At 49.4% G+C, this 26,582-nt stretch overlaps 1 protein-coding gene across 4 annotated transcripts in view; it reads right to left on the bottom strand.

Annotated features, from left to right (window-relative positions):
* Nucleotides 1–26,582, bottom strand: part of LOC308676213 (dnaJ homolog subfamily B member 6-like) — a 216,584-nt gene that overhangs the window by 68,964 nt on the left and 121,038 nt on the right. For all 4 annotated transcript variants that reach the window (XM_081342000.1, XM_081342001.1, XM_081341998.1 and 1 more), the window contains exons 4-5: nt 23,363–23,419; nt 18,991–19,101 (exon numbers count right to left, since the gene is read on the bottom strand). In XM_081342000.1, coding sequence (XP_081198126.1) covers nt 18,991–19,101; nt 23,363–23,419 — 168 coding nt within the window. The remainder of the gene's footprint in view (nt 1–18,990; nt 19,102–23,362; nt 23,420–26,582) is intronic.

Genomic DNA, 26,582 nt, shown 5'->3' with positions numbered 1-26,582 from the left:
TCCAACTACTGTGAGGGCTGAAAGACACAAGCCACCAGTAGACCCGGCAATTAAGTGTTTCCGATTTGGACAGCAGGGACATTGAGCAGCGAAATGCCCAGTCCCCTTCCCCCAAGAGCAGAACAGACTAGGACCAGCAGTGAGAAAGAAAACTGCACAGTGGCTAAAGGGAGAGAAATCCAACCGGATGACACAGGAACCTGTTGTCCAGGTCACATCCCCCACACAGGAGGCCGCCAGAACTCAGACTGGATCCACCGCAGTTCTACCCTCTTTCGACAGCGACGACGAAGGGGAGAACGACCCGATGGCCCTTCCCCCAGGTCTGACAGTCCGGATGTGGTTGGGATGGAAACTGGTTGTGGAAGGCCCGTACGAGGTCCGGGGCGTGTATGTATGTATGTATGTATGTGTTCTGTACCAGCCTGCTACCGGCCTTGCAGAAAAGGCAACCCCTTTACAGACGGCAAGAGGCTGGAATACGTCTGCCAAATTTATTACAAAAACAAACAAGACACGAACCAAGATACCGGAGCTTTGAAACACTATCTGAGCGGTTGCTTTCAGCAAACCAGCCCTCCCCAAACATTCCCTTTATAAAGAGTTCAGGGCGTGGCCTCTCTCTGCCTCCTTCCGAGAAGCCCCACAGCCTTCCTCGGTTTACTCCTACTTGACTGCCTCCTGCGTCGGGCGTCCTTGAACAGGGCCAGCTGTGGGTCATCTTCATCCACACTGTCAGGCTCACACAGCTGGGTCTCCATGGTGACCAAGTGGGAGGGGCCTGCCTGAGGGCTATCATCAGCAAGATCTTCAACCCCCTCAGCAAGGTCTTCAACACCCCCCTCCTCCTCTGATTCGTCTGACCCAACTGCCGAACCCACAGGGTGACCCTGAATCACAACACTATCCCGCACCGCAGGGCCCTTCCCCCGGGTCTGCCGATCCGGATGCGGTCGGGATGGAAATTGTTCATGAAAAGCGGTCACTAACGCAGGGGCATGAACGGCGGTCGCGTCTTCCCAGGTGAAGTCCTCTGGTCCGTAACCTTTCCATTCAATCAGGTACTGGAAACGACCTTTCAGCCAACGGGAATCCCTGATGCTGGCGACCTCGTACTCGGGGCTGCTGCGTCCATCACGAGGTCCTGATGGGGGAGGTTCCGCTCGGCGGAGTGGACAGGCCGGTTGCTCGGGGACCAACAGAGACCGATGAAAGACTGGGTGCACGCGCAGGGAACGTGGCAGAGTTAAGCGATAGGCGACCGGATTGATGACAGCCTCGACTGGGAACGGTCCCAAATATCGGTGATCTAACTTTCTCACCGGCCGTGTTGACGGTAGGTTCCTGGTGGACAACCAGACCCGATCTCCCACTGATAGTGGAGGCGTATCCCGTCTTGACCGATCAGCAAATCTTTTGTAATCGGCCTTGGCCTTCTCTAACTGACGTCGCACCAATCGATGGATCGCCTGTAACTCTGCCATGAAGTCGTTCGCTGCCGGCTCCGGTGACTCCACGGGAGAAAGGGGGAAAAACCGGGGGTGATATCCCACATTGGCCAAGAACGGTGTCATCTGTGTGGAGGTATGCTGCAAATTGTTAAATGCAAACTCAGCTATGGCCAGATAGTCCACCCAATTGTTTTGCTGCAGATTGACGTAGCAGCGCAGATATTGTTCCAGGATACCAATGACCTTCTCGGTTCCCCCGTCAGTTTGAGGATGATGCGCGGACGAGAGGCAAATCTTGATATCCAACGCATGCATCAACTCCTGCCAGAAGCGGGCTGTAAACTGGGCCCCCCTATCAGAGACGACTCTATCAGGGAGGCCGTGCAGCCGAAACACCTGATGAATGAACATACGACTAGTGGCGCGGGCTGACGGTAAGCCGCGACAGGGGATGAAGTGCGCCATCTTGGTCAGCATGTCCACCACCACATACACTGTCGTAAAACCAGAGGATGGGGGTAAATCCGTCAGAAAGTCCATGGACACAGCCCCCCAGGTTCTTTTGGGTGTTGGCAAAGGCTGCAGTAATCCAGGCGGGGCCCCTGTCGCTGACTTGGCCTGCCTGCATGGGATGCAGGAGGTAACATAGGACTGGACGTCGTGTCGGACTCGGGGCCACCAGAAGGTACGGGAGACCAGGTTCAGGGTCTTGAACAGGCCAAAATGCCCCGCCGCCGGGTTATCGTGACACTGGCTAAGGATGAGTCCCCTGAGTGGCCCTCCTGGAACATAGAGCCGGTCACGATAATACAAGAGTCCATCCGTGACCATCCAAGGAGAATCTGGCCCCACCTCCTCCTTCCGCTGAGCCACCCACACCTCCTGCTGCTGTGCCTCCCGGATCCGAGCCCGTATATCAACCGGCTCCCGCACCGCAGCAAAAGACTCGACGGGGATCACTGTCCTGGGCAGAAGCTTGTCTTCCACTCGGGAATATTCGGGCTTCCTGGACAGAGCATCCGCTCTTTGATTGTGCCCGCTAGGTATGTACCGAACCCGGAAGTCAAACCTCGCAAAGAAAAGAGACCACCGGATCTGGTGTTGGTTCAAATTCCGAGCGGTCTGCAGGCTTTCCAAATTCTTATGGTCCGTCCGGACCTCGATTTGATGCCGCGCTCCCTCCAGATGATGCCTCCAGGCCTCGAACGCCGCTTTGATGGCCAGCAGCTCCTTCTCCCAGATTGTATAATTGCGCTCCGAAGGGTTCAGTTTTCGTGAATGGTACACGCAAGGGAAGAGGGTACCGCTGGGCGTCGTTGCCTGGAGTAACACCGCCCCAATGGCAATGTCAGAGGCGTCCGCCTCCACGACAAACGGCCGTTGCGGGTCAGGATGCTTCAAGATGGGCTCCTTCATGAAGGCTTCCTTCAAAATCTGGAAACGCTGTTGTTCTGGAGCGTTCCACTGGACCCGAGTCTTCTTCTGCAGGAGCCGGGTGAGGGGGGCTGTCAAGGCAGCAAACCCAGGGATGAAAGTTCGGTAATAGTTGGCGAACCCAAGAAGTCGCTGAACATCCTTCACGCGACGTGGGGGTTGCCAACTCTGCAAAGACTCAACCTTACTCGGCTCCATGGCGATGCCCTCAGGAGAAATGCGGTGACCCAGGAAATCGATGGTCACTCGGTAGAACTGGCACTTCTCCAACTTGGCAAACAGCCGATGTTCTCGGAGTCGCTGCAGGACCTGATGGAGATGCTGATGGTGCACCTCACGCGACGGGGAGTAGATCAGGATGTCATCCAAGTAGATCACGACAAACTGATCCAACAAATCCCGGAAAATGTCATTCATGAAATGCTGAAACACGGCGGGGGCATTGGTCAGGCCAAACGGCATCACCGTGTACTCAAAATGTCCATAGCGAGTACCAAACGCCGTCTTCCACTCATCACCCGGCCGAACCCTGACGAGGTTGTAAGCTCCACGCAGGTCCAGTTTCGTGAAGATCTTAGCCTCCCGGAGTTGGTCCAAGAGTTCGGGGATGAGGGGCAGCGGGTAACGATTGCGCACCGTGATGGCGTTAAGATTCCTATAATCGCAGCAAAGCCGTAATTCGCCCGACTTCTTCTTGACGAAGAGCACGGGTGCAGACACTGGCGAGGATGAGGGCCAGATGAAACCGCAAGCCAAATTCTTCTCCAGAAAGTCCCGCAATGCAGCCAACTCGGGGTCCGACATGGAGTACAAATGCCCCACTGGGAGAGGCGCATCAGGGACTAAATCAATGGGGCAGTCATAGGGCCTGTGCGGGGGTAATTGATCTGCCTCTGTCTCGCTGAACACATCAGCAAAGTCGGACAGTTCAGGAGGCAAGAAAACCCCTGGGGAACCCTCCACCTGGCCGGCACAGATATGGCGGGAGTGGTCCACACACTGCAAGCTTGGGAAGGTGATCAAGTTCTGTGACCAATAGATCTGTGGGTCATGCGCCCGGAGCCACGCCAGTCCCAGGACCACGGGGAAATGCAGATCTGAGGTGATATAGAACTGGATGGCCTCCACATGGGAACTGATGGCCATACATAATGGTTGCGTGGCGGCCGTAATAGGCCCAGACAGGAGCACTCGAGCATCGATAGTCTCCACTAACATGGGCGGATCCACTGGGCACTGGGGAACAGCCCATTTGGCCACAAATGCTGAGTCCATAAAATTTGTGGTGGCCCCAGAGTCAATTAAGGCATGGACTGGAATCCCCTCTGGCTTGCCAGGAAGGATCAGACGTGCCTCCAAAATCAAATGCCGTGGAGGTCCACAGGCAGCATCGGAAAGACGTCGCTCAGTGTTGTTGTGGGACGCCCGATCTATCACACCGTCTAGATCGGGCTCGGGGCGTTTCCCGACAGAAAAGTAGGGGACTTTCTCGGGGCAGGCTCGGTCACTGATGCCCGCTGTCGCTTCTTTGGGCAAAAAGCAGCCAAATGCCCAGGGTCCCCACAGTAAAAACACAACCCCCCCGATCGTCGTCTGTTCATTTCAGTCACCGATAGACGAGACCTGGCGGCACCCAGCTCCATTGGCTCCTCCCTTTGAACTGGGGGCTCACGCACAACAGGGGCTGCAGGGGTCTGTGGGGTGGCACGGCGACTCCTTCGCTGCTGCAACCGAGCATCAAACCACAGGCAGAGATGGATCAGCCCATTCAGGTCTGAGGGAATATCCACACGGGCCAGCTCATCCAACATCTCCTCCGACAATCCATCCTGGAAGGCATCCACAAGCGCAGCCTCATTCCAGGCGGAATCCTGGCTAAGCAGCCAAAAATCGCTGATATAGCCCTGATATAACCCCACAAAGTTGACCCTGCCTCAGAGCTTTCAGGCGTCGAGTAGCAGTCTGCGTCTTAATAGGGTCCTCATACATCAGACGCACATGATCACAAAACCCCACAAAGTTGTCCAACAATGGGCTAGGTTGAGCCAGCAGAGGCGTGCCCCAACGAGCTGCATCACCTAAAAGAAGGCTTAACACAAACCCCACCTTATCCCGGTCAGTGGGGAAATCAGCTGCTCTCACGCTGATAAAGAGCTGGCATTGTCCCAGGAAAGCAGGAAACAGTTCTGGAGTGCCAGTAAATTTATCCGGCATTGCAACTTGGCATTTTCTCCTGGGTGGGGGTGATGGTGGGGGTGCAGCATGAACCTGAGCTTGCAGTTGAGCCACCTGAGCTGCCAGCAAAGTGAGTTGCTGGGTGAGCTGGGCATTCTCAGCACGTAGCTGCTCCATAATATTAGTAAGGGGTGGGAGGCTGAAAGCAAACTGTTCTGTACCAGCCTGCTACCGGCCTTGCAGAAAAGGCAACCCCTTTACAGACGGCAAGAGGCTGGAATACGTCTGCCAAATTTATTACAAAAACAAACAAGACACGAACCAAGATACCGGAGCTTTGAAACACTATCTGAGCGGTTGCTTTCAGCAAACCAGCCCTCCCCAAACATTCCCTTTATAAAGAGTTCAGGGCGTGGCCTCTCTCTGCCTCCTTCCGAGAAGCCCCACAGCCTTCCTCGGTTTACACCTACTTGACTGCCTCCTGCGTCGGGCGTCCTTGAACAGGGCCAGCTGTGGGTCATCTTCATCCACACAGTCAGGCTCACACAGCTGGGTCTCCATGGTGACCAAGTGGGAGGGGCCTGCCTGAGGGCTATCATCAGCAAGATCTTCAACCCCCTCAGCAAGGTCTTCAACACCCCCCTCCTCCTCTGATTCGTCTGACCCAACTGCCGAACCCACAGGCTGACCCTGAATCACAACAGTATGTATGTATGTATGTATGTATTTATTTATTTATTATTTGGATTTATATACCGCACCTCTCCCGAAGGACTCGGGGCGGTGTACAGGGCAATTAAAACACTATATACAACACATAATATACAAAAAATAAAATAAATTAAACCAAGTAGCCCTAAACAATAAAACACATTCTAAAATGTAAAATGTAAAATTTAAAATCTAAAATCCCAGTCCCTCAGTCCAGGCCGGCAAGTTCAAATAGCCAAGTCTTCAGGTCGCGGCGAAAAGAGCAAAGGTCGGGAGCCATCCGGAGCTCAACAGGGAGCTGATTCCAGAGGGCAGGCGCGCCCACAGAGAATGGTCTCTCCCTGGGGGCCGCCGGTCGCCATTCCCTGACCGACGGCACCCTGAGGAGGCCCTCTCTGTGGGAGCGCACAGGACGATGGGAAGTTAACGCCGGCAAAAAGTACTCCCGTAAATAATCTGGGCCCATGCCATTTAGGGCTTTATAGGTCATCACCAGCACCTTGAATCTCACCCGGAAGACAACTGGAAGCCAATGCAGCTCGTGGAGCAGAGGTGTTACATGGGAGTATCGGGAGACCCCCATCACAACTCGCGCGGCCGCATTCTACACCAGCTGGAGCCTCCCAGTGGTATTCAAGGTCAGCCCCATGTAGAGAGCGTTGCAGTAGTCTATCCGAGAGGTCATGAGTGCATGAGTGACTGTGCGTAGGGCATCTCGGTCCAAATACGGCCGCAACTGGCGCACCAGGCGAACCTGGGCAAAAGCCCCCCTGGTCACAGCTCCTATATGATCTTCTAAACTGAGCTGTGAGTCAAGGAGGACACCCAAGTTGCGAGCCCTATCTACGGGGGGTAACAGCTCACCCCCTATAGATAAAGATGGAATAGAATGGACAACCCGAGATGCCGGTATGCACAGCCACTCGGTCTTGTCGGGATTTAGTCAAAGCCTGTTCCTCCCCATCCAGACCCTCACCACCTCCAGGCACCGGGTCATCACGGCAAGGGCATCACTGGGTTGATTTGGGGTGGAAATAAAAAGTTGGGTATCATCAGCATACTGATGATACCCCACCCCAAAACCATGAATGATCTCACCCAGCGGCTTCATATAGATGTTGAACAGAAGGGGCGAGAGGACCGACCCCTGAGGGACTCCACAAACGAGAGGCCTCGAGGCCGACCTTTGCCCCCCTGCAAACGACCCAGGAGGTAGGAGGAGAACCACTGTAAGACAGTGCCACCCACTCCCAACCCCCTGAGGCGCCGCAGTAGGATACCATGGTCGATGGTATCAAAAGCCACTGAGACGTCTAATAGGACTAGGACAGAGGAGCAACCCCTGTCCCGAGCCCGCCAGAGATCATTCACCAGTGCGACCAATGCCGTCTCCGTGCTGTACCCGGGCCTGAAGCCCGATTGGTAGGGGTCCAGATAATCCGCTTCCTCCAGGAACAGAGGAAGCTGATGTGCCACCAGACTCTCAACAACCTTCGCTAAAAAGCGAAGGTTGGAGACCGGACGGTAGTTGTTCAAAATAGCCGGGTCCAGGGCAGGCTTCTTGAGGAGGGGCCTCACCACCGCCTCCTTCAAGGCAGCAGGGAAGCTACCCTCTCTCAAAGAAGCAGTTATTACCGCCTGGAGCCAGCCTCATGTCCCCTCCTGAGCTGCATAAACCAGCCAGGAGGGGCACGGGTCCAATAAACACGTGGTGGAACTCAGCCTCCCCATGATCCTGTCCACTTATTCCAGAGTCACAGGATCAAATTCTTCCCAAGTAATGTTACCAAGACCACTCGATTCCCCATCGTCAGACTCTGCCCAGTCGGAGTCCAAGCCGGCCCGAATCCGAGCGATTTTATCCGCCAGATATTGACTAAACTCCTTGGCACAACCCTGCAGGGGCTCCTCCCTCACCTCCTGATTCAGGAGGGAGCAAGTCACCCCAAACAGGGCGGCCGGGCGATTATCTGTGGACGCGATGAGGGCAGCGAAGTAATTAGACTTCGCTGCCTCCATCGCTGCAAGACAAGACCTCGTGAAGGTTCTTAACTGCAATCGATCAGACTCAGACCGGCAGGACCTCCAACAGCTCTCTAGGCTCCGTCTCTGACGCTTCACCTCCCGGAGCTCCACGGAGAACCATGGTGCTTGCCGGGATCTGCACCGGGTCAGGGGCCGCATGGGAACAACGCGGTCGAGTGCCTCCGTGGCCGCCCTTTCCCAGGCTTCCACTAAGGCATCGACCGGGCTGTGAGCGAAGGTCGCAGGCACAGATCTAAGTGCCTCCTGGAACCGTTCACGGTCCATTAGGCGCCTGGGACGTAAACACCTGGTCGGTTCCGTAACCCCGCGACAGGGGGGGGTGAAACAGAAGGCCAGCTGCAGGAGGTGATGATCGGTCCATGACAGGGGTGTATGGAGGAGGCATCCACCCATGAGAAATCCTCGGGCCCCTATCCCTTCCATTCGATTAGGTATTGGAAGCGCCCCTTTAGCCAACGGGAGTTTCGGATGCTGGCCACCTCGTACTCCGGTGAACCGTCTCCCGCGAGCGTGGTTACTGGAACAGGAGCTGTCAAGCGTCGGAGGGAACCCGATGAAGCCTCAGGGACCAGAAGGGACCGGTGGCAGACAGGGTGAATCCGCATGGACCATGGCAAAGTTAAACGATAAGCCACCAGGCTGATGACCGTCTCGACGGGGAATGGGCCGATGAACCGATGATCCAATTTCTTCACCGGGCAGTCGGTCAGGAGGTGTTTTGTGGATAACCACACCCGGTCTCCCACTGCCAGAGGTGGCGTCGCCCATCGGGAGCGGTCAGTGAACCGTTTGTAATCCTCCTTGGCCCAGATTAGCTGCCGACGTACCAACTGTTGAACCGCTTGCAACTCCGACAGAAAGTCCTGGGTCTCAGGAACAGGAGAATCCAATGGGGCCAGGGGGAAGAGCCGTGGATGGTACCCCACGTTGGCGTAGAACGGGGTCATCTGGGTAGAGGTATGTTGGGAGTTGTTGAAAACAAACTCCGCCAGGGAGAGGTAATTGGCCCAGTTATCCTGCTGTTGGTTTACAAAGCAGCGCAGATACTGCCCCAGGATGCCGATTACCTTCTCTGTCCCCCCGTCGGTCTCTGGATGGTGCGCCAACGACAGGCACACCTGATCCTCCAACGTGGCCATCAGGCTCCTCCAGAATTGGGCCATAAATTGTACACCACGGTCCGAAACCACCCTGTCCGGTAAGCCGTGGAGGCGGAAGATATGCTGGAGAAACAAGCGGGCGGTGGTGCGGGCCATTGGCAGCCCACGACACGGAATAAAATGTGCCATTTTCGTCAGCATATCTACCACCACCAGCATGGTGGTGAACCCAGCGGACGGCGGCAGGTCCGTCAGGAAGTCCATAGAGTTCGTTCCCCATGGCGTCTCCGGTATCGGCAGCGGCTGGAGGAGGCCGGGAGGTGCACCCATTGCGGCCTTTGCTTGTCGGCACGGCAAGCAGGACGTCACGTACGTGTGCACGTCGTGCTGTACCCGAGGCCATCAAAAGGTCGGCGTCACTAGGTGGAGGGTCTTAAAGAATGCGAAGTGCCCCGCCGCAGGGTTGTCGTGGCACAGAGTCATGATGAGGGCTCAGAGCGGCCCCGTGGGCACGTACAACCACTCCCAATGCTTGAGTAAGCCCTCCTCCAAAGTCCACGGGGATGCAGGACCAACCTCGGCTCGCCTTTGCTGTGACCAATCATCCAGGCATTGCGCCTCTCGCACCTGAGCTCGTAAGTCCACCGGCTCCTGGACTGCGGCTAAGGACTCTGCGGGCAGTACCGTCCGCGGGGGAAGTGGATCCTCGGTGCGGAGGTATTCAGGCTTTCTGGACAGCGCATCCGCCCTCCGGTTGTGACCACTGGGAATATAGGTCACGTGGAAGTTGAACCGGGAGAAAAACAGGGACCACCGGATCTGCTGCTGGTTCAACTTCCGGGCGGTCTTTAAATGCTCTAGGTTCCGATGGTCCGTCCGAACCTCCACCGTGTGCTGGGCCCCTTCGAGGTGATGCCGCCAGGGCTCGAATGCAGCCTTGATGGCCAGCAACTCTTTTTCCCAGATGGTGTAATTGCGCTTGGAAGGATTGAGTTTGCACGAATAATAAGCGCAGGGAAAAAGAGTGCCGCCATCCACTGGAGCCTGCAGTAATACTGCCCCGATGGCCACATCTGATGGGTCCGTCTCCACCACGAAGGGACGACGCGGTTCTGGGTGTCTCAGGATGGGCTTGGTGGTGAATGCCTGTTTCAAAGCCTGGAATGCCTGTTGCTGTGGGGGACCCCACTAGAACAGGACCTTCTTGCGGAGGAGCTGGGTCAGCAGAGCCGTTAGGGACGCATAGCCCGGGATGAAGGTGTGGTAGTAGTTGGCGAACCCCAGAAGGCGCTGAACCTCCTTCACCCAGTGAGGGGGTTCCCAACTACACAAGGCCTCCACCTTGCGAGGGTCCATGGCGATGCCTTCGGGAGAGATGATGTGGCCCAGGAACTCTATGGAAGTCTGGAAGAATTGGCACTTTTCCACCTTCGCATAGAGCTGATTCTCCCAAAGGCGTTTCAGAACGAGGCGTACTTGCTGGAGGTGGCTTTCCCTGGACCGGGAGTATATCAAAATATCGTCCAGGTAGACCACCACGAACCGGTCCAGCATGTCCCGGAACACCTCGTTCATGAAGTGTTGGAAGACCGCGGGGGCGTTGGTCAACCCGAACGGCATTACGGTGTACTCGAAGTGGCCGTATCGGGTGCCAAACGCCGTCTTCCATTCGTCGCCCTCACGCACTCGCACCAGGTTGTAGGCCCCACGCAGGTCGAGCTTCGTGAAGATGGTCGCCTCACGCAGCCTCTCCATGAGCTCCGGGCTCAGCGGCAGGGGATATCAATTACTCACTGTGATGGTGTTCAGCTGGCGGTAATCGCAGCACAGGTGCAGATCCCCCATCTTCTTCTTGACGAAAAGAACTGGGGCCAAGAGAGGAGAGGACGAGGGCCGGATGAATCCCCTGCCTAGGTTCTTCTCCAGGAAGTCCCGCAAGGCGGCCAACTCAGGCTCCGACATGGGATACAGGCGTCCCACTGGCAGCGGCATGTCGGGCAGGAGGTCCACAGGGCAGTCGTACGGCCGATGTGGGGGCAGACGGTCCGCCTCTTTTTTGCTGAATATGTCGGTGAAATCTGCTAGGTCAGAAGGCAAGGAGGTGGCAGGGGTGGAAACTTCCTGGCTGGCACAGGTGTGGCGGATGTGGTCCACACGTTGTAAGCTCGGGAAGGAGATGGCATTCCGTGACCACGCCACCTGAGGATCATGAGTCCGAAGCCAGGGCATCCCCAGGACCAGAGGGAAATTGAGCTGAGAGGTTACATAGAATTGGATCGCTTCTTCATGCGATCCAATGACCAGACGCAGGGGATGAGTGGCAAATTTGATGGGTCCTGCCACCAGCTCCCGTCCATCGATGGTTTCCACCCTCAACAGGGGGCTCTACTGGACACAAGGGGATGTTACACTGGGACGCAAAGGCCCGGTCCATAAAGTTTGTGGTGGCCCCTGAGTCCACCAGTGCATGCGCCGGAATACCCCCTTGTCGGTTCGACACGAAAACCTGGGTAGCCAAGATCAAATGCCTAGGGAGGCCAGAGTCCACATCTGCCACGTTGGATGGCGAACTGGTACATGCCCGGCCTAGGGTTTCCCTTAGACCGGGCCTGCCCCATTTCCTGATTTGTTTATCCGAGTTCGGGGCTCGGGGCCAGGCTTCAATGCCCCACTTTTCTTTTGTGGACAGGAGGTAGCGAAGTGTCCAGGTGCACCACAATACAAGCACAACCCCCCCTGGCATCTGCGAGTCTTTTCCTGGGCCGTCAAGAGAGGTCGAGCTGCTCCCAGCTCCATCGGTTCTTCTGCCGTAGCTACAAAGCTTGGGACGACTCGGGGTGCCACCAGTACAGGGCGAGAAGCAAGAGACAGGGTCGGTGCAGGCAGTGGCTGTGGGGCCATCCATTGACTTTTCCGATGCTGCAGGCGTGCGTCAATCCGGAGACACTGAACCACCAAGGTGTCGAAGGCTGGGGGGAACTCGACTTTGGCCAATTCATCCTGCAGTTCTTCCAACAGGCCATCTTGGAAGGCATCCATTAATGCTGCCTCATTCCAGGTGGAGTCTTGAGACAGCAGTTGGAATTCTGCGATGTAATCCTGCAGGGGGCGCCTCCCCTGTTTAATGTCCCTGAGGCGCCTCGCCACGGTCTGTGCCTTAATGGGGTCTTCGTACATTTGCTGCAGGTGGCGCCAGAACCCCTGGCAGTCAGTCAGAAGGGGACTATTCTGGGCTAATAAGGGCATGGCCCATTGAGCAGCAGAGCCAGAGAGAAGACTGATGATGAACCCCACCCTAGTTCGATCATCTGGGAAGTCTTCCGCTCTTAGGGCCATATACAGTTGGCACTGCCCCATGAACGCTGAGAACATGTCCGGCTGCTCAGTGAACTTATCTGGCATGGCTACTGGACATTTGAGACGTGGCTGGGGAGGGGCAGGCACATTCAACTGAGCCACTTGAACAGCAAGCTGTGTGACTTGCTCGCGTAGCAGCTGGTTCTCAGCTAGCAACTGCTGTTGTTGTTGGGGGTCCATGTTGATTTAAAGGTGGCTTGTTATGAGGTGGTGGACAAGTTTGTTCTGTCCTCTCCCACTGAGTAGCCTCAAAGAGGCTCAAAAGTCCAACAGAAGCCAAACATAAGCTGAACAAATGAAAACTGGACTTCTAACAGTTAACTCTCTCCAAAGTTTATATCAGACAGCAATGTTGTAATTACCGGGCAATGTTCCCAGGTTCTTGGCAGACGGCCAGTAGCTTCAGAGCCTAGATACGGACAAGCAGACACGCTACAAAACTCAAACACCAACAAATTGTCCACCACACCTGTCCTGCGCAGCCACACCCCTTTTATACTCTGTAGGGTGTGGCCCTACGTCTCCCGGCCACGCCTCTTGGGACGTTGCAACAATTGCTGCTGTTGTTGACGACGTATTCTACGTCTCTCTCTTGCATCCAAAAGGGGCTCTTCCTCGGTGCTGCCGGCCTCTGCCTGCTGTTCTGCTTCCCCCTCTGTTTGGCTGGGGTCCATAGGCACGTCAGCCACAGTCAGTTCTTGCTGACTCACCAAGGGAGTCGGCCCCTCCGGCACGCCGCTCGTGCCAGCTTCCTCCTCCTCCAACTCATCCTCCGAGTCGGTATGCCACGATACAGCACCCTCCGGGGCCGGGGTCACAACACAAACAGCTCCAAAGCTTCCTAGGGTTTGCCAATTTCCACCGTCAATTCATTCCCTCTTTTGCCGAGATTTCTCTACCCCTTACAGAACAACTCAAAACGGGCAAGGGAGGAGGAAAACCGCGACCTGGCCAGCCACTAGCATGGACTATGAGTTGTCAGAAAGCTTTTGAGAATTTAAAAAGACTATTTGCGACTGAACCAGTTCTAAAGCACCCCTGCCCCGGGGAGACGTTTGTAATTCAAGCAGATGCCAGCGATGTAGCAGTCGGAGCTGTATTACTACAAAAGAATAAAAGTGGAGTCCTACAACCTTGTGCCATGTGTAGGCTCACTTTTTCAGAGGTCTTACCAGTGTATAAGGAGCAAAATGGAAAAGGCCAGCGTATAGCAGAATTTAATATGTGGCTAAAGGAGTGGTGTAAAGGAGAAGGCTTTGGTTATATTAGTCACGATATCTGTAGCTGGTCCAATGAAAAAATGTACAAAAGAGATGGTCTGCATCCATCCAAGAAAGGGACTGAGTTACTTGGCAATAAATTCACAGCTTTTCTGAAGGAATATTTAAACTAAACAACGGGGACACTGTCCCCGGCAATCTAAGAAAATAGGGGAACTTAGGCACCACACAAGTTATGTAGCAAGTAAACACAGGGTCAGTCATAAAGGACTCAAATGTCTGTACACCAATGCGCAGAGTATGAACAGTAAGCAGGGTGAACTAGAAATTCAGGTAAATGAGGGCGGATATGATATTGTTGCCATTACAGAAACATGGTGGGACGAAACCCACAAATGGAACACACAGCTAGAGGGATTTAAATTATTTAAAAGAAATAGACTAAACAAAAGAGGAGGTGGAGTTGCTCTCTATATAAGAAATAACTTTATCTCTACAGAAATAGAGCACAACAATGATGAAAACTGTAAACCTGAATGTATTTGGGTCAATATAAAAGGGGGAAAAATGACATTGCCATAGGTGTATACTATAGGCCGCCCAACCAAACAGAGGAAATAGATGAACTTTTTGCTAGTCAGTTAACTAAGGTATGTAGGAAGCGCATCACAATAGTAATGGGGGACTTTAATTACCCTGATATCAACTGGGAGACAAATTCTGCACCAAGTGGAAGATCTAACAGATTCCTGACAAACCTAGCAGGCAACTTTCTCTCCCAAAAAGTAGAGAAGGGAACTAGGGGATTAGCCATATTGGATTTAATTCTCACTAACAGAGATGAAATGATAGAAAGTGTCGAAGCCACAGGAACCTTGGGGGGAAGTGATCATGCAATATTGGAATTCAACATTCTGGAAGCACAAGCAATAGAACACAGCCAAACTAGACTCTTGGACTTTAAAAGAGCTAATTTCAAAAAACTTAGAGAGACCTTGGGAAGAATTCCATGGATGAGAATCCTAAAGGGGAAAACAACTCAAGAAGCTTGGGAAATTTTGAAAAGTGAGATAATAAAGGCCCAGTCCAGAACAATACCAACAAAGAAGAAAAATAACAGCTCTCAAAAGAAACCATCATGGCTGCATAAAGAACTCTCTGATAAATTGAAAGATAAAAAGGACAAGTATATAAGAAGTGGAAAGAGGGGCACATAACTAAGGCAGAATATCAGCAAATAGCCCGTGCCTGCAAAGATGAAGTGAGGGAAGCTAAGGCTCAAAATGAACTAAGGCTTGCGACCAAAGTCAAAAATAACAAAAAAAGCTTCTTTAAACATAGAAAAACAAGAAAAAAGTAAAGGAAATGATTGGTCCATTAGTGGGGGAAAGTGGCAAGAAGGTGACAAGCAACAGGGAGAAAGCAGAAATATTTAACTCGTTTTTTCCATCTGTCTTTACACAAAGGGAAAAAACAGTCCAACCTACCAAAACCAGTGCCATAAAAAACAGAATAGAAACGCAAGTTAAGATAGGCAAGAAAATGGTAAGTGAGCACCTGTCCAGCCTAGACGAGTTCAAATCACCAGGACCAGATGGATTACACCCCAAAGTTCTCAAGGAACTGGCAGATGTGATCTCAGAACCACTGAACTATATTTTTCAAAGATCCTGGAGCACTGGGGAACTACCAGAGGACTGGAAGAGAGCTGATGTAGTTCCCATCTTCAAAAAAGGGAAAAAATAGATCCAGAAAACTACAGACCTATCAGCCTGACCTCGATACCTGGGAAGATTCTGGAAAAGATAATCAAACAACAAATCAGCGAACACCTTGATGCAAACAAAGTCATCACTAAAAGTCAACATGGGTTTGTCAAAAACAGATCATGCCAGACAAATCTTATTACATTCTTTGATAAACTGACAAAATTAGTGGACCAGAAGAATACCGCGGATATAATTTACTTGGACTTCAGTAAGGCATTTGATAAAGTAGATCACAACCTACTACTTGATAAGATAGAAAAATGTGGGTTAGATAGCATCACCACCAGATGGATTCATAGCTGGCTGACAGGCCGTACTCAGCGTGTGGTCCTCAATGGAACTGCATCTACATGGAAGGAAGTGTGTAGTGGGGCACCACAGTGCTCTGTTCTGGGCCCAGTGCTCTTCAACATCTTCATCAACGATTTGGATGAGGGGATAGATGAGGAACTCATCAAATTTGCAGACGACACCAAGCTGGCAGGAATAGCCAATACTCCAGAAGATAGGCTTAAAATACAGGAGGATCTGGACAGACTCGAACACTGGGCGCTATCTAACAAAATGAAATTCAATGGTGAAAAAAGTAAGGTTCTACATTTAGGCAGGAAAAACCAAATGCACAGGTATAGTATAGGTGGTACCTTGCTCGATAGTAGTAACTGTGAGAGAGATCTCGGAGTCCTAGTGGACAATCACTTCAATATGAGCCAGCAGTGTGTTGCAGCTGCCAAAAAGCCAACACAGTGCTAGGCTGCATTAACAGAGGGATAGAATCAAGATCACGTGAAGTACTAATACCACTTTACAATGCCTTGGTAAGGCCACACCTGGAATACTGCATCCAGTTTTGGTCACCACGATGTTGAGACTCTAGAAAGGGTACAGAGAAGAGCAACAAATATGATTGGGGGACTGGAGGCTAAAACATACAGGGAACGGTTGCTGGAATTGGGTATGTGTAGTTTAACAAAGAGAAGGGTGAGAGGTGACATGATAGCATTGCTCCAATATCTCAGGGGCTGCCACAAAGAAGAGGGAGCCAACCTATTCTCCAAAGCACCTGAAAGCAGGACAAGAAGCAACGGATGGAAACTAGTCAAGGAGGGAACCAACCTAGAACTAAGGAGAAACTTCCTTACAGTTAGAACAATTAACCAGTGCAACAACCTGCCTCCAGAAGTGGTGAATGCTCCAACACTGGAAGTTTTTAAGAAGAGACTGGACAGCCATTTGCCTGAAATGGTATAGGGTTTCCTGCCTAAGCAGGGGGTTGGACTAGATGACCTCCAAGGTGCCTTCCAAATAATAATAATAATAATAATAATAATAATAATAATAATAATAATAATTATTATTATTATTATTATTATTATTATTATTATTATTATTATTATTATTATTATTATTATTATTATTATTATTATTATTATTATTATTATTATTAAAAGTCCAGTTTACAAATTATGAGTTCTGTGTAGCTATTACATCATCAAACGTATAATCGTGCTTAATATTTTTCTATGCCTATGTATCAAAGTAAAAAAAGATAAGGAAGTAGTGAGGATTCACACACAACATATCTCTGTAGGAATGGAACCTACATTGCCTCAAAGTATGAACAACAAATTGAGTACCAAGTACAGGTGAAACTCGAAAAATTAGAATATCGTGGAAAAGTTCATTTATTTCAGTAATGCAACTTAAAAGGGGAAACTAATATATGAGATAGACTCATTACATGGAAAGCAAGATAGTTCAAGCCGTGATTTGTCATAATTGTGATGATTATGGCTTACAGCTCATGAAAACCCCAAATCCACAATCTCAGAAAATTAGAATATTACATGCAATCAATAAAACAAGGAGTGTACATAGAACAATATCGGACCTCTGAAAAGTATAAGCATGCATATGTACTCAGTACTTGGTTTGGGCCCCTTTTGCAGCAATGACTGCCTCAATGCGACGTGGCATGGAAGCTATCAGCCTGTGGCACTGCTGAGGTGTTATGGAAGACCAGAATGCTTCAATAGCGGCCTTCAGCTCTTCTGCATTGTTCGGTCTCATGTCTCTCATTTTTCTCTTGGCAATGCTGCATAGATTCTCTGTGGGGTTCAGGTCAGGCGAGTTTGCTGGCCAATCAAGCACAGTAATCCCACGGTCATTGAACCAGGTTTTGGTGCTTTTGGCAGTGTGGGCAGGTGCCAAGTCCTGCTGGAAAATGAAGTCAGCATTCCCATAAAGCTTGTCTGCGGAAGGAAGCATGAAGTGCTCCAAAATCTCCTGGTAGACGGCTGCGTTGACCCTGGACTTAATGAAGCACAGTGGACCAACACCAGCAGATGACATGGCTCCCCAAATCAACACAGACTGTGGAAACTTCACACCGGACTTCAAGCATCTTGCAGTGTGTGCCTCTCCATTCTTCCTCCAGACTCTGGGTCCTTGGTTTCCAAATGAGATGCAAAAGTTGCTCTCATCAGAAAAGAGGACTTTGGACCACTGAGCAACAGACCAGGTCTGTTTTTCTTTAGCCCAGGTAAGACGCTTCTGACGTTGTTTGTTGATCAGGAGCAGCTTGACAAGAGGAATACGACATTTGAAGCCCATGTCCAGGATCCGTCTGTGTGTGGTGGCTCTTGATGCACTGACTCCAGCCTCAGTCCACTCCTTGTGAAAGTCCCCAACACTTTTGAATGACCTTTTCCTGACAATCCTCTCCAGGCTGCGGTCATCCCTGCTGCTTGTGCACCTTTTTCTTCCACACTTTTCCCTTCCACATAACTTTCTATTAATGTGCTTTGATACAGCACTTTGGGAACATCCAACTTCTTTTGCAATTACCTTTTGAGGCTTTCCGTCCTTATGGAGGGTGTCAATGATGGTTTTCTGCACAACTGTCAGGTCAGCAGTCTTCCCCATGATTGTGATTCCTACTGAACCAGACTGAGAGACCATTTAAAGGCTCAGGAACCCTTTGTAGGTGTTATGGCTTAATTAGCTGATTAGAGTGGGACACTTTGAGCCTAGAATATTGCACCTTTTCACAATATTCTAATTTTCTGAGATTGTGGATTTGGGGTTTTCATGAGCTGTACGCCATATTCGTCACAATATCATGGCTTGAACTATCTTGCTTTGCATGTAATGAGTCTATCTCATATATTAGTTTCCCCTTTTAAGTTGTATTACTGAAATAAATGAACTTTTTCACGATATTCTGATTTTTCGAGTTTCACCTGTATAAAGGAATGTACACCTGAATGTAATTTACTATTCATATCAAACAGAGTCAAAAAGTTAAACTTATTCCAAATATGTTCACACTGGAAGGCATTAGAACTTGTATCTAAAATCTTAAAATATACTGCTCAAAAAAATAAAGGGAACACTTGAACAACACAATGTACTGTATTTAATAGTAGGATGTCTTATTTTCTGTTCCCTAATCATTTCCAAGGACACCATTAAAACTAATTTGGAAATATTTTTAAAGGATTACACAGATATATACTACAGCCGATTGCACAACTCTTCAGCACTCCAAAGTATCAAATTAAAGAAACCAAATCAGTTTTTGAACATATGAAGAGGAGCTTTTTGCCAACATACATAGAAAACCAGAGGATTAGAAGCAGCAGTTATGAGGATTCCTACAAAAAAAGTAAAATTTTCAATATTTTACATATTCAGACTCCCCAAAATTTAAACGTTAAATACTCACCAAAGAAATCAAAAGAGAATGGGTCTCTTCCACCAAAGAACTCCCTGAAGACATCCTCTGGATTCCGGAATGTAAAACCATATTCAAATGGACCGTCAAAATGACATCCACCTACAAAGAGAGTATTCAATATTACATTTTTCAGAATATCAAAATATTCATTATATAATTTAGCAAGAGCACCATCATTTCAATGATTAATTAGTATTGTACTGTATTTCTTGGATTTTTGTCTTTTTATAAAGTTCAGGATAGCATTTGATCCTCTTATTTTCCTTTCTCAAAATCCTTGCTACATTAGAGATAATAGAAAGATGATAGGAACTACAGAAATAAGGATCTGAATTAGATTTATTTATTTATTTATTTATTATATTTTATTTGTATACCGCCCTTCTCCCGAAGGACTCAGGGCGGTGTACAGGGCAATAAATACCAAAAATACAAAATACAAAAGTTAAAAACAAATTAAACAATTGTGCCCGAATACAATAAATTAATTAAAACAGTAATTAAAACCCCAAACCCATCAGGCCAGGCCGGCTTGTTCAAATAAATAAGTTTTTAGATCACGTCGGAAGGAGCGCAGGTCGGGAGCCATCCGGAGCTCAACCGGTAAACGGTTCCAAAGATCTGGCGCGCCCACAGAGAATGCCCTCCCCCTGGGGGCCATCAATCGTCATTCTCTGACCGGTGGCACCCTGAGGAAGCCCTCTCTGTGGGAGCGCACTGGGCAGAGGGAAGTTGACGCCGTCCGCAGGTGCTCCCTTAGGTACTACGGACCCATGCCATGTAGGGCTTTATAGGTCATTACCAGCACCTTGAATCTCACCCGGAAGGCAACTGGAAGCCAATGCAGCTCACGGAGCAAAGGTGTAACATGGGAGTATCGGGAGACCCCCAACACAACTCGCGCGGCTGCATTCTGCACCAGTTGGAGCCTCCGAGTGGTCCTCAAGGGCAGCCCCATGTAGAGAGCATTGCAGTAGTCTAACCGAGAGGTCACGAGCGCATGAGTGACTGTACGCAAGGCATCCCGGTCTAGATAGGGCCGCAACTGGCACACCAGGCGAACCTGGGCGAAGGCCCCCCTAGTCACAGTTACTATGTGATCTTCTAAGGAAAGCTGTGAATCTAGGAGGACTCCCAAGTTGCGAGCCCTATCTACGGGGGTAATAACTCACCCCCCATAGTAAGAGATGATAACATTATATTTCGGAGTCGCCCTTACAATCTACCCCAATCAGTCCCACATATGCAGATCTTAACCGGATCATTTTGTTTAAATACTGTGCTACGTTGAATGTTATTTTCAAGTTCTGGCCGGACATAAGGTAAGTTATTTTGATATGGGGATCCCAATGGGTCATTCGTTTGGTATATAGACCAAGATACCTGTCTCTCACCCTCTTATGCAGACAACAGTCAAATAGGATGTGAGCCAGGTCCTCTACTTCTGCTGCTCCGCAAATGCAGAGACGCTCATTGTACGGTATAGCATGAAATCTCCCATATCTGACCATTGTATCAAGCTGTTCGAATCTCGCTCTCGTAAATATCTCCCTAAGATGTTTTGGGAGTTGTAACTTCAAATAACTGTCCACTTGAAAAGTACATTTGTATTTACTCAGCCATTTCAAGTTACCCACCTTACTAAGGATAGCTATATCAGTTTGTGCTTCTATATCCTTAATTCTTTGGGCAACTCTTTTTTTAGATTGTTCTCCTGTTACGCAAGAAACAGGAAGGCCACAGCTTCTTACAAAATTTGTTAGTTTGGTGATCCAGGAGATTTGTGATTGCAGTTTTATTTGCTCTAGTAGGCATAATTTGGGGAGTCTATCAGTCTCCATTTCATTAACTTTGCACCAGTAGTTATAAGCTCTAATTTTAGATAATGCCTGAATTGTATGAATTCCCAATTCAGATCTAACTGCTGCAGCAGATGTTCTTGGATCTACACCCAAAATACATCTCAGATGCTGGGACTGTGTTTGTTCTAAAGCTGTCGTTGAATAAAGACCCCAAATTTCTGCTCCATACAAGAGCATTGTCGTAACCTTAGCCTTATAAACTTTGAGTAGTGGAGCTAGGGACCCTAGGTAACTATGGTTCTTTAGTTTGAGCAATAAATTCAAATGGGCTTTTGCTCTAAATGTACTTCGTTGATGATGGCAGGCCCAAGATCCAGTCTTGGAAAAAGTTACTCCCAAATATACAAAGGTATTAACCTGCTCAATTGGTTCACCATCTAATTGCCACTTATGTCTCTGATGGTTTCTTCCAAACACCATTATTTTCGATTTGGATTTGCTAATAATTAGGGAGTGTACCATGGTATCCTTCATTAACCCTGGCAAGTCATTGATGTATAAATTAAATAATAATGGGGCCAGGATACACCCTTGCCTTATCCCTTTATTTGTGTGAATCCTGTTAGTCAGGGCCCCATTAACCCCATACCGCACCCTCAAACAGGTACTTGTGTAAAGGGCTTTAATCAAAGCCAGGAGTCTGGGTTCTATTTTAAGAGATGTCAATTTACTCCATAGTACATCTCTATTTACCATATCAAATGCTGCTGTAAGGTCTATAAAAGCAGCAAACAGGGGTCTCCTCTTATAGGCATATTTGGCAATTAGATGGTTCAAAACAAAGCAGTTATCAATAGTAGATCTGTTCTGTCTAAAACCTGCTTGTTCTTCTGTGAGGATGTTGTTTTCCTCTACCCAGATTTCAATTCTGTTCAAAAGGTACATAGTAAGAGATGGAATAATCTGAATTTCCCGAGATGCCGGCACACACAGCCACTCAGTCTTGTCAGGGTTGAGCCGAAGCCTGTTCCTCCCCATCCAGACCCGAACCGCCTCCAGGCAACGGGACATCATGTCGAGGGCATCACTGGGGTGGTTTGGTGTCGAAATAAAAAGCTGGGTATCATCAGCATACTGATGATAACCAACTCCAAAACCACGAATGATCTCAAACAGAGGCTTCATATAGATGTTGAACAGGAGAGGCGAGAGGACCGACCCCTGAGGAACTCCACAAACGAGAGGCCTCGAGGTCGACCTCTGTCCCCCTGCCAACACCGACTGCGAACGTCCCAGGAGGTAGGAGGAGAACCACTGAAGGACCGTGCCTCCCACTCCCAAACCCCTGAGACGCCGCAGTAGGATACCATGGTCAATGGTATCAAAAGCCGCTGAGAGGTCTAATAGGACTAGGACAGAGGAACAACCCCTGTCCCGAGCCCTCCAGAGATCATTCACCAGAGCGACCAATGCCGTCTCCGTGCTGTGCCCGGGCCTGAAACCCGATTGGTACGGGTCCAGATAGTCAGCTTCCTCCAGGAACAAAGGGAGCTGATGCGCCACCACACTCTCTACAACCTTCGCAACAAAGCGAAGGTTGGAGACCGGATGGAAGTTGTTTAATACAGCTGGGTCCAAGGCAGGCTTCTTGAAGAGAGGTCTCACCACCGCCTCCTTCAAGGCGGCGGGGAAACTACCCTCACTCAAGGAAGCAGTTATCACCGCCTGGAGCCAGCCTCGTGTCCCATCCCAAGCCGCATAAACCAGCCAGGAGGGGCACGGGTCCAATAAACACGTAGCGGAGCTCAGCTTCCCCATGATCCTGTCCACATCCTCCAGAGTCACAGGATCGAACTCCTCCCAGATAACATCAACAAGACTGCCCATGTCCTGATCATCAGACTCTGCCCAGTCGGAGTCCAAACCGGTCTGAATCCGAGCGATTTTGTCCGACAGACAAAATTAAGCACCTAGGGCGGAACCATCTCGTTGGTTCAACAACCCCACGACGGGGAGTGGCAAAACGGAAGACCAACCACAGGAGATGATGATCGGTCCATGACAGGGGCATGTTAGTTAGTAACTGTTAGTTACAGTTGAAGTAGACTACTGAAATCAATTAAACTTGATGCACATTTATCAGAATCCTGATTTTTCTAAGCCTGGAACTATATTTAGATCTCCAACGTCCTACTCAAATCAGTACAAGCCTATTAAAATGCATTTATAGCTCTATTCCACAATCATTTACTTTTTTAAAATTTTTATTGAATATTTTTTACAGAGTAAAACAATAAAAATTTTAAAAAGAAGAGTAGAGATAAGTGATAAGTAAATTAGAAATAAATAAAATAAATAAAAAGGAAAATGAAAAGATGAAAAGAAGCAGCTTCCAATCTTCTTCACAGCAGTTATAAATCCATTTATATTTTATCTTCTCTAAAGTTATATCATGGCTCTCTTCTTTCCATATTCTACCCTAATAATAAAATCCATAAATAGTTCCAAAAACAATTACATTAGAGTAATAGGAACAGCAGTAGTAAATCTGTACATACCTCTGCCTCCGTTTAATCCTTCTTTTCCATATTTGTCATAGCGATCCCGCTTTTTAGCTGCAAAGAATTGGAAGCAGTTGAAATGCAAATATACAAATCCAAGGAAATTGTCTTGATGAACTCACATTTGCTATTTGATCTGTTTTAGTGGATTTCCTTCCAAGGACAGCAACCCTATTCAGCAAACTTCCCTGTCTTTTAAAACAGGGCTTTTCAACCTTTTTACCAATTGTACCACTTTTAGGATAAGGCAATATTCGAGTACCACCAGTCGCCTAGCAAGGGGTCAAAAACTTGATGACTAAAAAAAAGGAACAAAGTGATAAACTACAGGCAGTCCTTGACTTACAACAGTACACTTAGTGTCTGTTCAAAGTTATAATGGCACTGAAAAATGTGACTTATGACCATTTTAACACTTATGACCATTGCAGCATCCCCTGGGTCATGTGATTTACATTCGGATGCTTGGCAACTGATTCATATTTCTGATGGTCACAGTGTCCCAGGGCCATGTGATCCCCTTCTGCAACCTTTTGACAAACAAAGTCAATGGCTGGGGGGCACTTTGGGGGGGGCTGTGGGGGGATCCAGGGGACTCCAGTGGAGGGGGGGATTGGGTGGGCACCAGGGCATGGTCCACCAGAGGAGCCTCACCGTCCCTCTTTGGCTGCGAGGGGGACTCCCAGAGGGTGGTGCGGGCTGCCCGGAGCCCTGGGCAGCGAAGGGCAAATGCCCAGCCCAGCCCTCAAGCTCCCAGAGCACCAGGACCCTGCAGCTCAACCCAGTAGCCTCCTTGCCTTGTCATCAAATGCCACTTTTGCTAGTAGTTTGTGACCACTTAAAACATTGAGAAAAACCACACTCAGTTTATCCTGTGCTTGCATTTAGTGCACAGACAACAGTACAGCAAAACTGTCAAAATTGTGGCTGTGATAGTTGATCAGAGCTCCTCCATTTTTTATGTGCAACAGCTTTAGCGTTTAGGAACAGATAAACCTATATGCAGGTCAAGAAGCAACAGTGAGAACTGGACACGGAACCACTGATTGGTTCAAAATTGGGAAAGGAGTCCAGCAAGGCTGTATACTGTCGCCCTGCTTATTAACTTATATGCAGAGCACATGATGAGAAAAGCAGGGCTAGATGAATCAAAAGTTGGAATTAAGATTGCCGGGAGAAATATCAACAACCTAAGATATGCAGATGATACCACTCTAATGGCAGAAAGTGAAGAACTAAAGAGCCTCTTGTTGCGGGTGAAGAAGGAGAGTGCAAAAGTTGGGTTGAAACTTAACATTAAGAAAACCAAGACCATGGCATCCGGCCCTCTCAATTCCTGGCAAATAGATGGGGAAGAAATGGAGGTAGTGACAGATTTTATTTTCCTGGGCTCCAAGATCACTGCAGATGGGGATTGTAGCCAAGAAATTAAAAGACGCTTGCTCCTGGGGAGGAAAGTCATGGCAAATCTAGACAACACGCTAAAAAGCAGGGACATCACCCTGCCAACAAAAGTGCATATAGTCAAGGCTATGGTCTTCCCAGTTGCAATGTATGGCAGTGAAAGTTGGACCATAAGAAAGGCTGAGCACCAAAGAACTGAGGCCTTTGAACTATGGTGCTGGAGAAGACTCCTGCGAGTCCCTTGGACTGCAAGGCGATCAAACTGGTCAGTCCTAGAGGAGATCAACCCTGACTGCTCTTTAGAAGGCCAGATCCTGAAGTTGAAATTTAAATACTTTGGCCACCTAATGAGAAGGAAGGACTCACTGGAGAAGAGCCTAATGCTGGGAAAGATTGAGGGCAATAGAAGAAGGGGACAACAGAAAATGAGGTGGCTGGATGGACTCCAGAGCTTAAATGGACTCCAGAAGATGGTAGAGGACAGGAAGGCCTGGAGTAACGTTGTCCATGGGGTTGCAATGGGTCAGACACGACTTCGCAGCTAACAACAACAACAAAAAAAGAGGCTCTCTTGTAGGGATCCTGCCTTGGTCTAATTCAGACTGGAAATATAGCAAAGGAAAATATTTTTCCCCATTCTGCTTTGTCCCGTTTTCCCCACTGGAAATGGCTGTTAGCAACACACAAGGAGGGGATACTTTCCTAAGAGCTCACAATTCAAGAATATCAATGTTAACTTGGATTGCCAACAAAGTTCTGTCTGTGACAAAACAAAACACAAAATTGCTTTCTCCTTTGAACTGGGGCATTTCCAAATGAATTGCTCCTTCCTTCCTTCCTTCCTTCCTTCCTTCCTTCCTTCCTTCCTTCCTTCCTTCCTTCCTTCCTTCTTCTTCCTTCCTTCCATCCATCCATCCATCCCAGCCTACATGAGTCTTTGTTATGCTCACAAGGAAACCCCTCTTCCAAGAAACAGGCAGGAACCGCAAGAAAAAAACAACCCCTTTTATTCTCACAGGCTTCACATTTTGACCCCTCCCCCCGTTGTTGCCTCTGCGTTGCTCTCAGCTCACCTCTCCCAGACTGGTGCATGGGTTTGTGTGTGTGCGCACGGGTGGGAGTCTCACCCCTTGCAACCCCACGTCCTCAATAGAGACGTTCTGTGATGGCAGGCTGCAAACTTATGAAAGCTGGGTTTTTTTGAGTACTTGTTTCTTTTTCTCAATGTGCCACTGATTGTATTGCGCCCAGCCCCAATCAGCTCCCGCCCCCAGCCTCGTGAAAGGCTGCAAAAAGCTTCCATCGCAGCTTCTGTTCTCTCTCCTGTTTTTTACTCCCCAATTTCACAGCATACAGCTGCAAGGAGTGAGACACACACACACACACCATGCACACACACAAACACGTGCACGGGTCTGGGAGACGTGAGCTGAGAGCCACGCAGAGGCCCTTCAGGCACAAAGGGAAACAACGGGGGGAGGGGGCAAAATGGAAAACCTCCTGCCTTGAGCCTCAGACAGCTAAAAAAAAATAAACCTGAGGAGCACTCAGAAGGCAGTCCCTTTCCCAGCTCCCTCCTTCCTTCCTTCCATTTCCTTCCTCTGCGCTCAGGAAGAGATTATGGGAGGGGGAGAGATTGCCAATGCTGCCGGTGGCCATGCTGCCACCAGCCGTAGCTATCCCAGAGGCAGGGGCAGTCCCGGTGAAAGGGAAGCTTGGTGGCTGTGAGGCTAGGTCAGCAATCAGGCATGGTGCTGATCTACTGGTGGGGCCCGTCAAAGCTGGAACGCGCTCAGCCTTAGATCCACAGGGA

The sequence above is a fragment of the Vipera berus genome, assembly GCF_964194415.1.
Source record: "Vipera berus genome assembly, chromosome: W".
In the NCBI taxonomy this organism is placed as follows: domain Eukaryota; kingdom Metazoa; phylum Chordata; class Lepidosauria; order Squamata; family Viperidae; genus Vipera; species Vipera berus.
The sequence above is the reverse complement of the archived record's forward strand: the minus strand, read 5'-3'. Positions and strand labels throughout refer to the sequence as shown.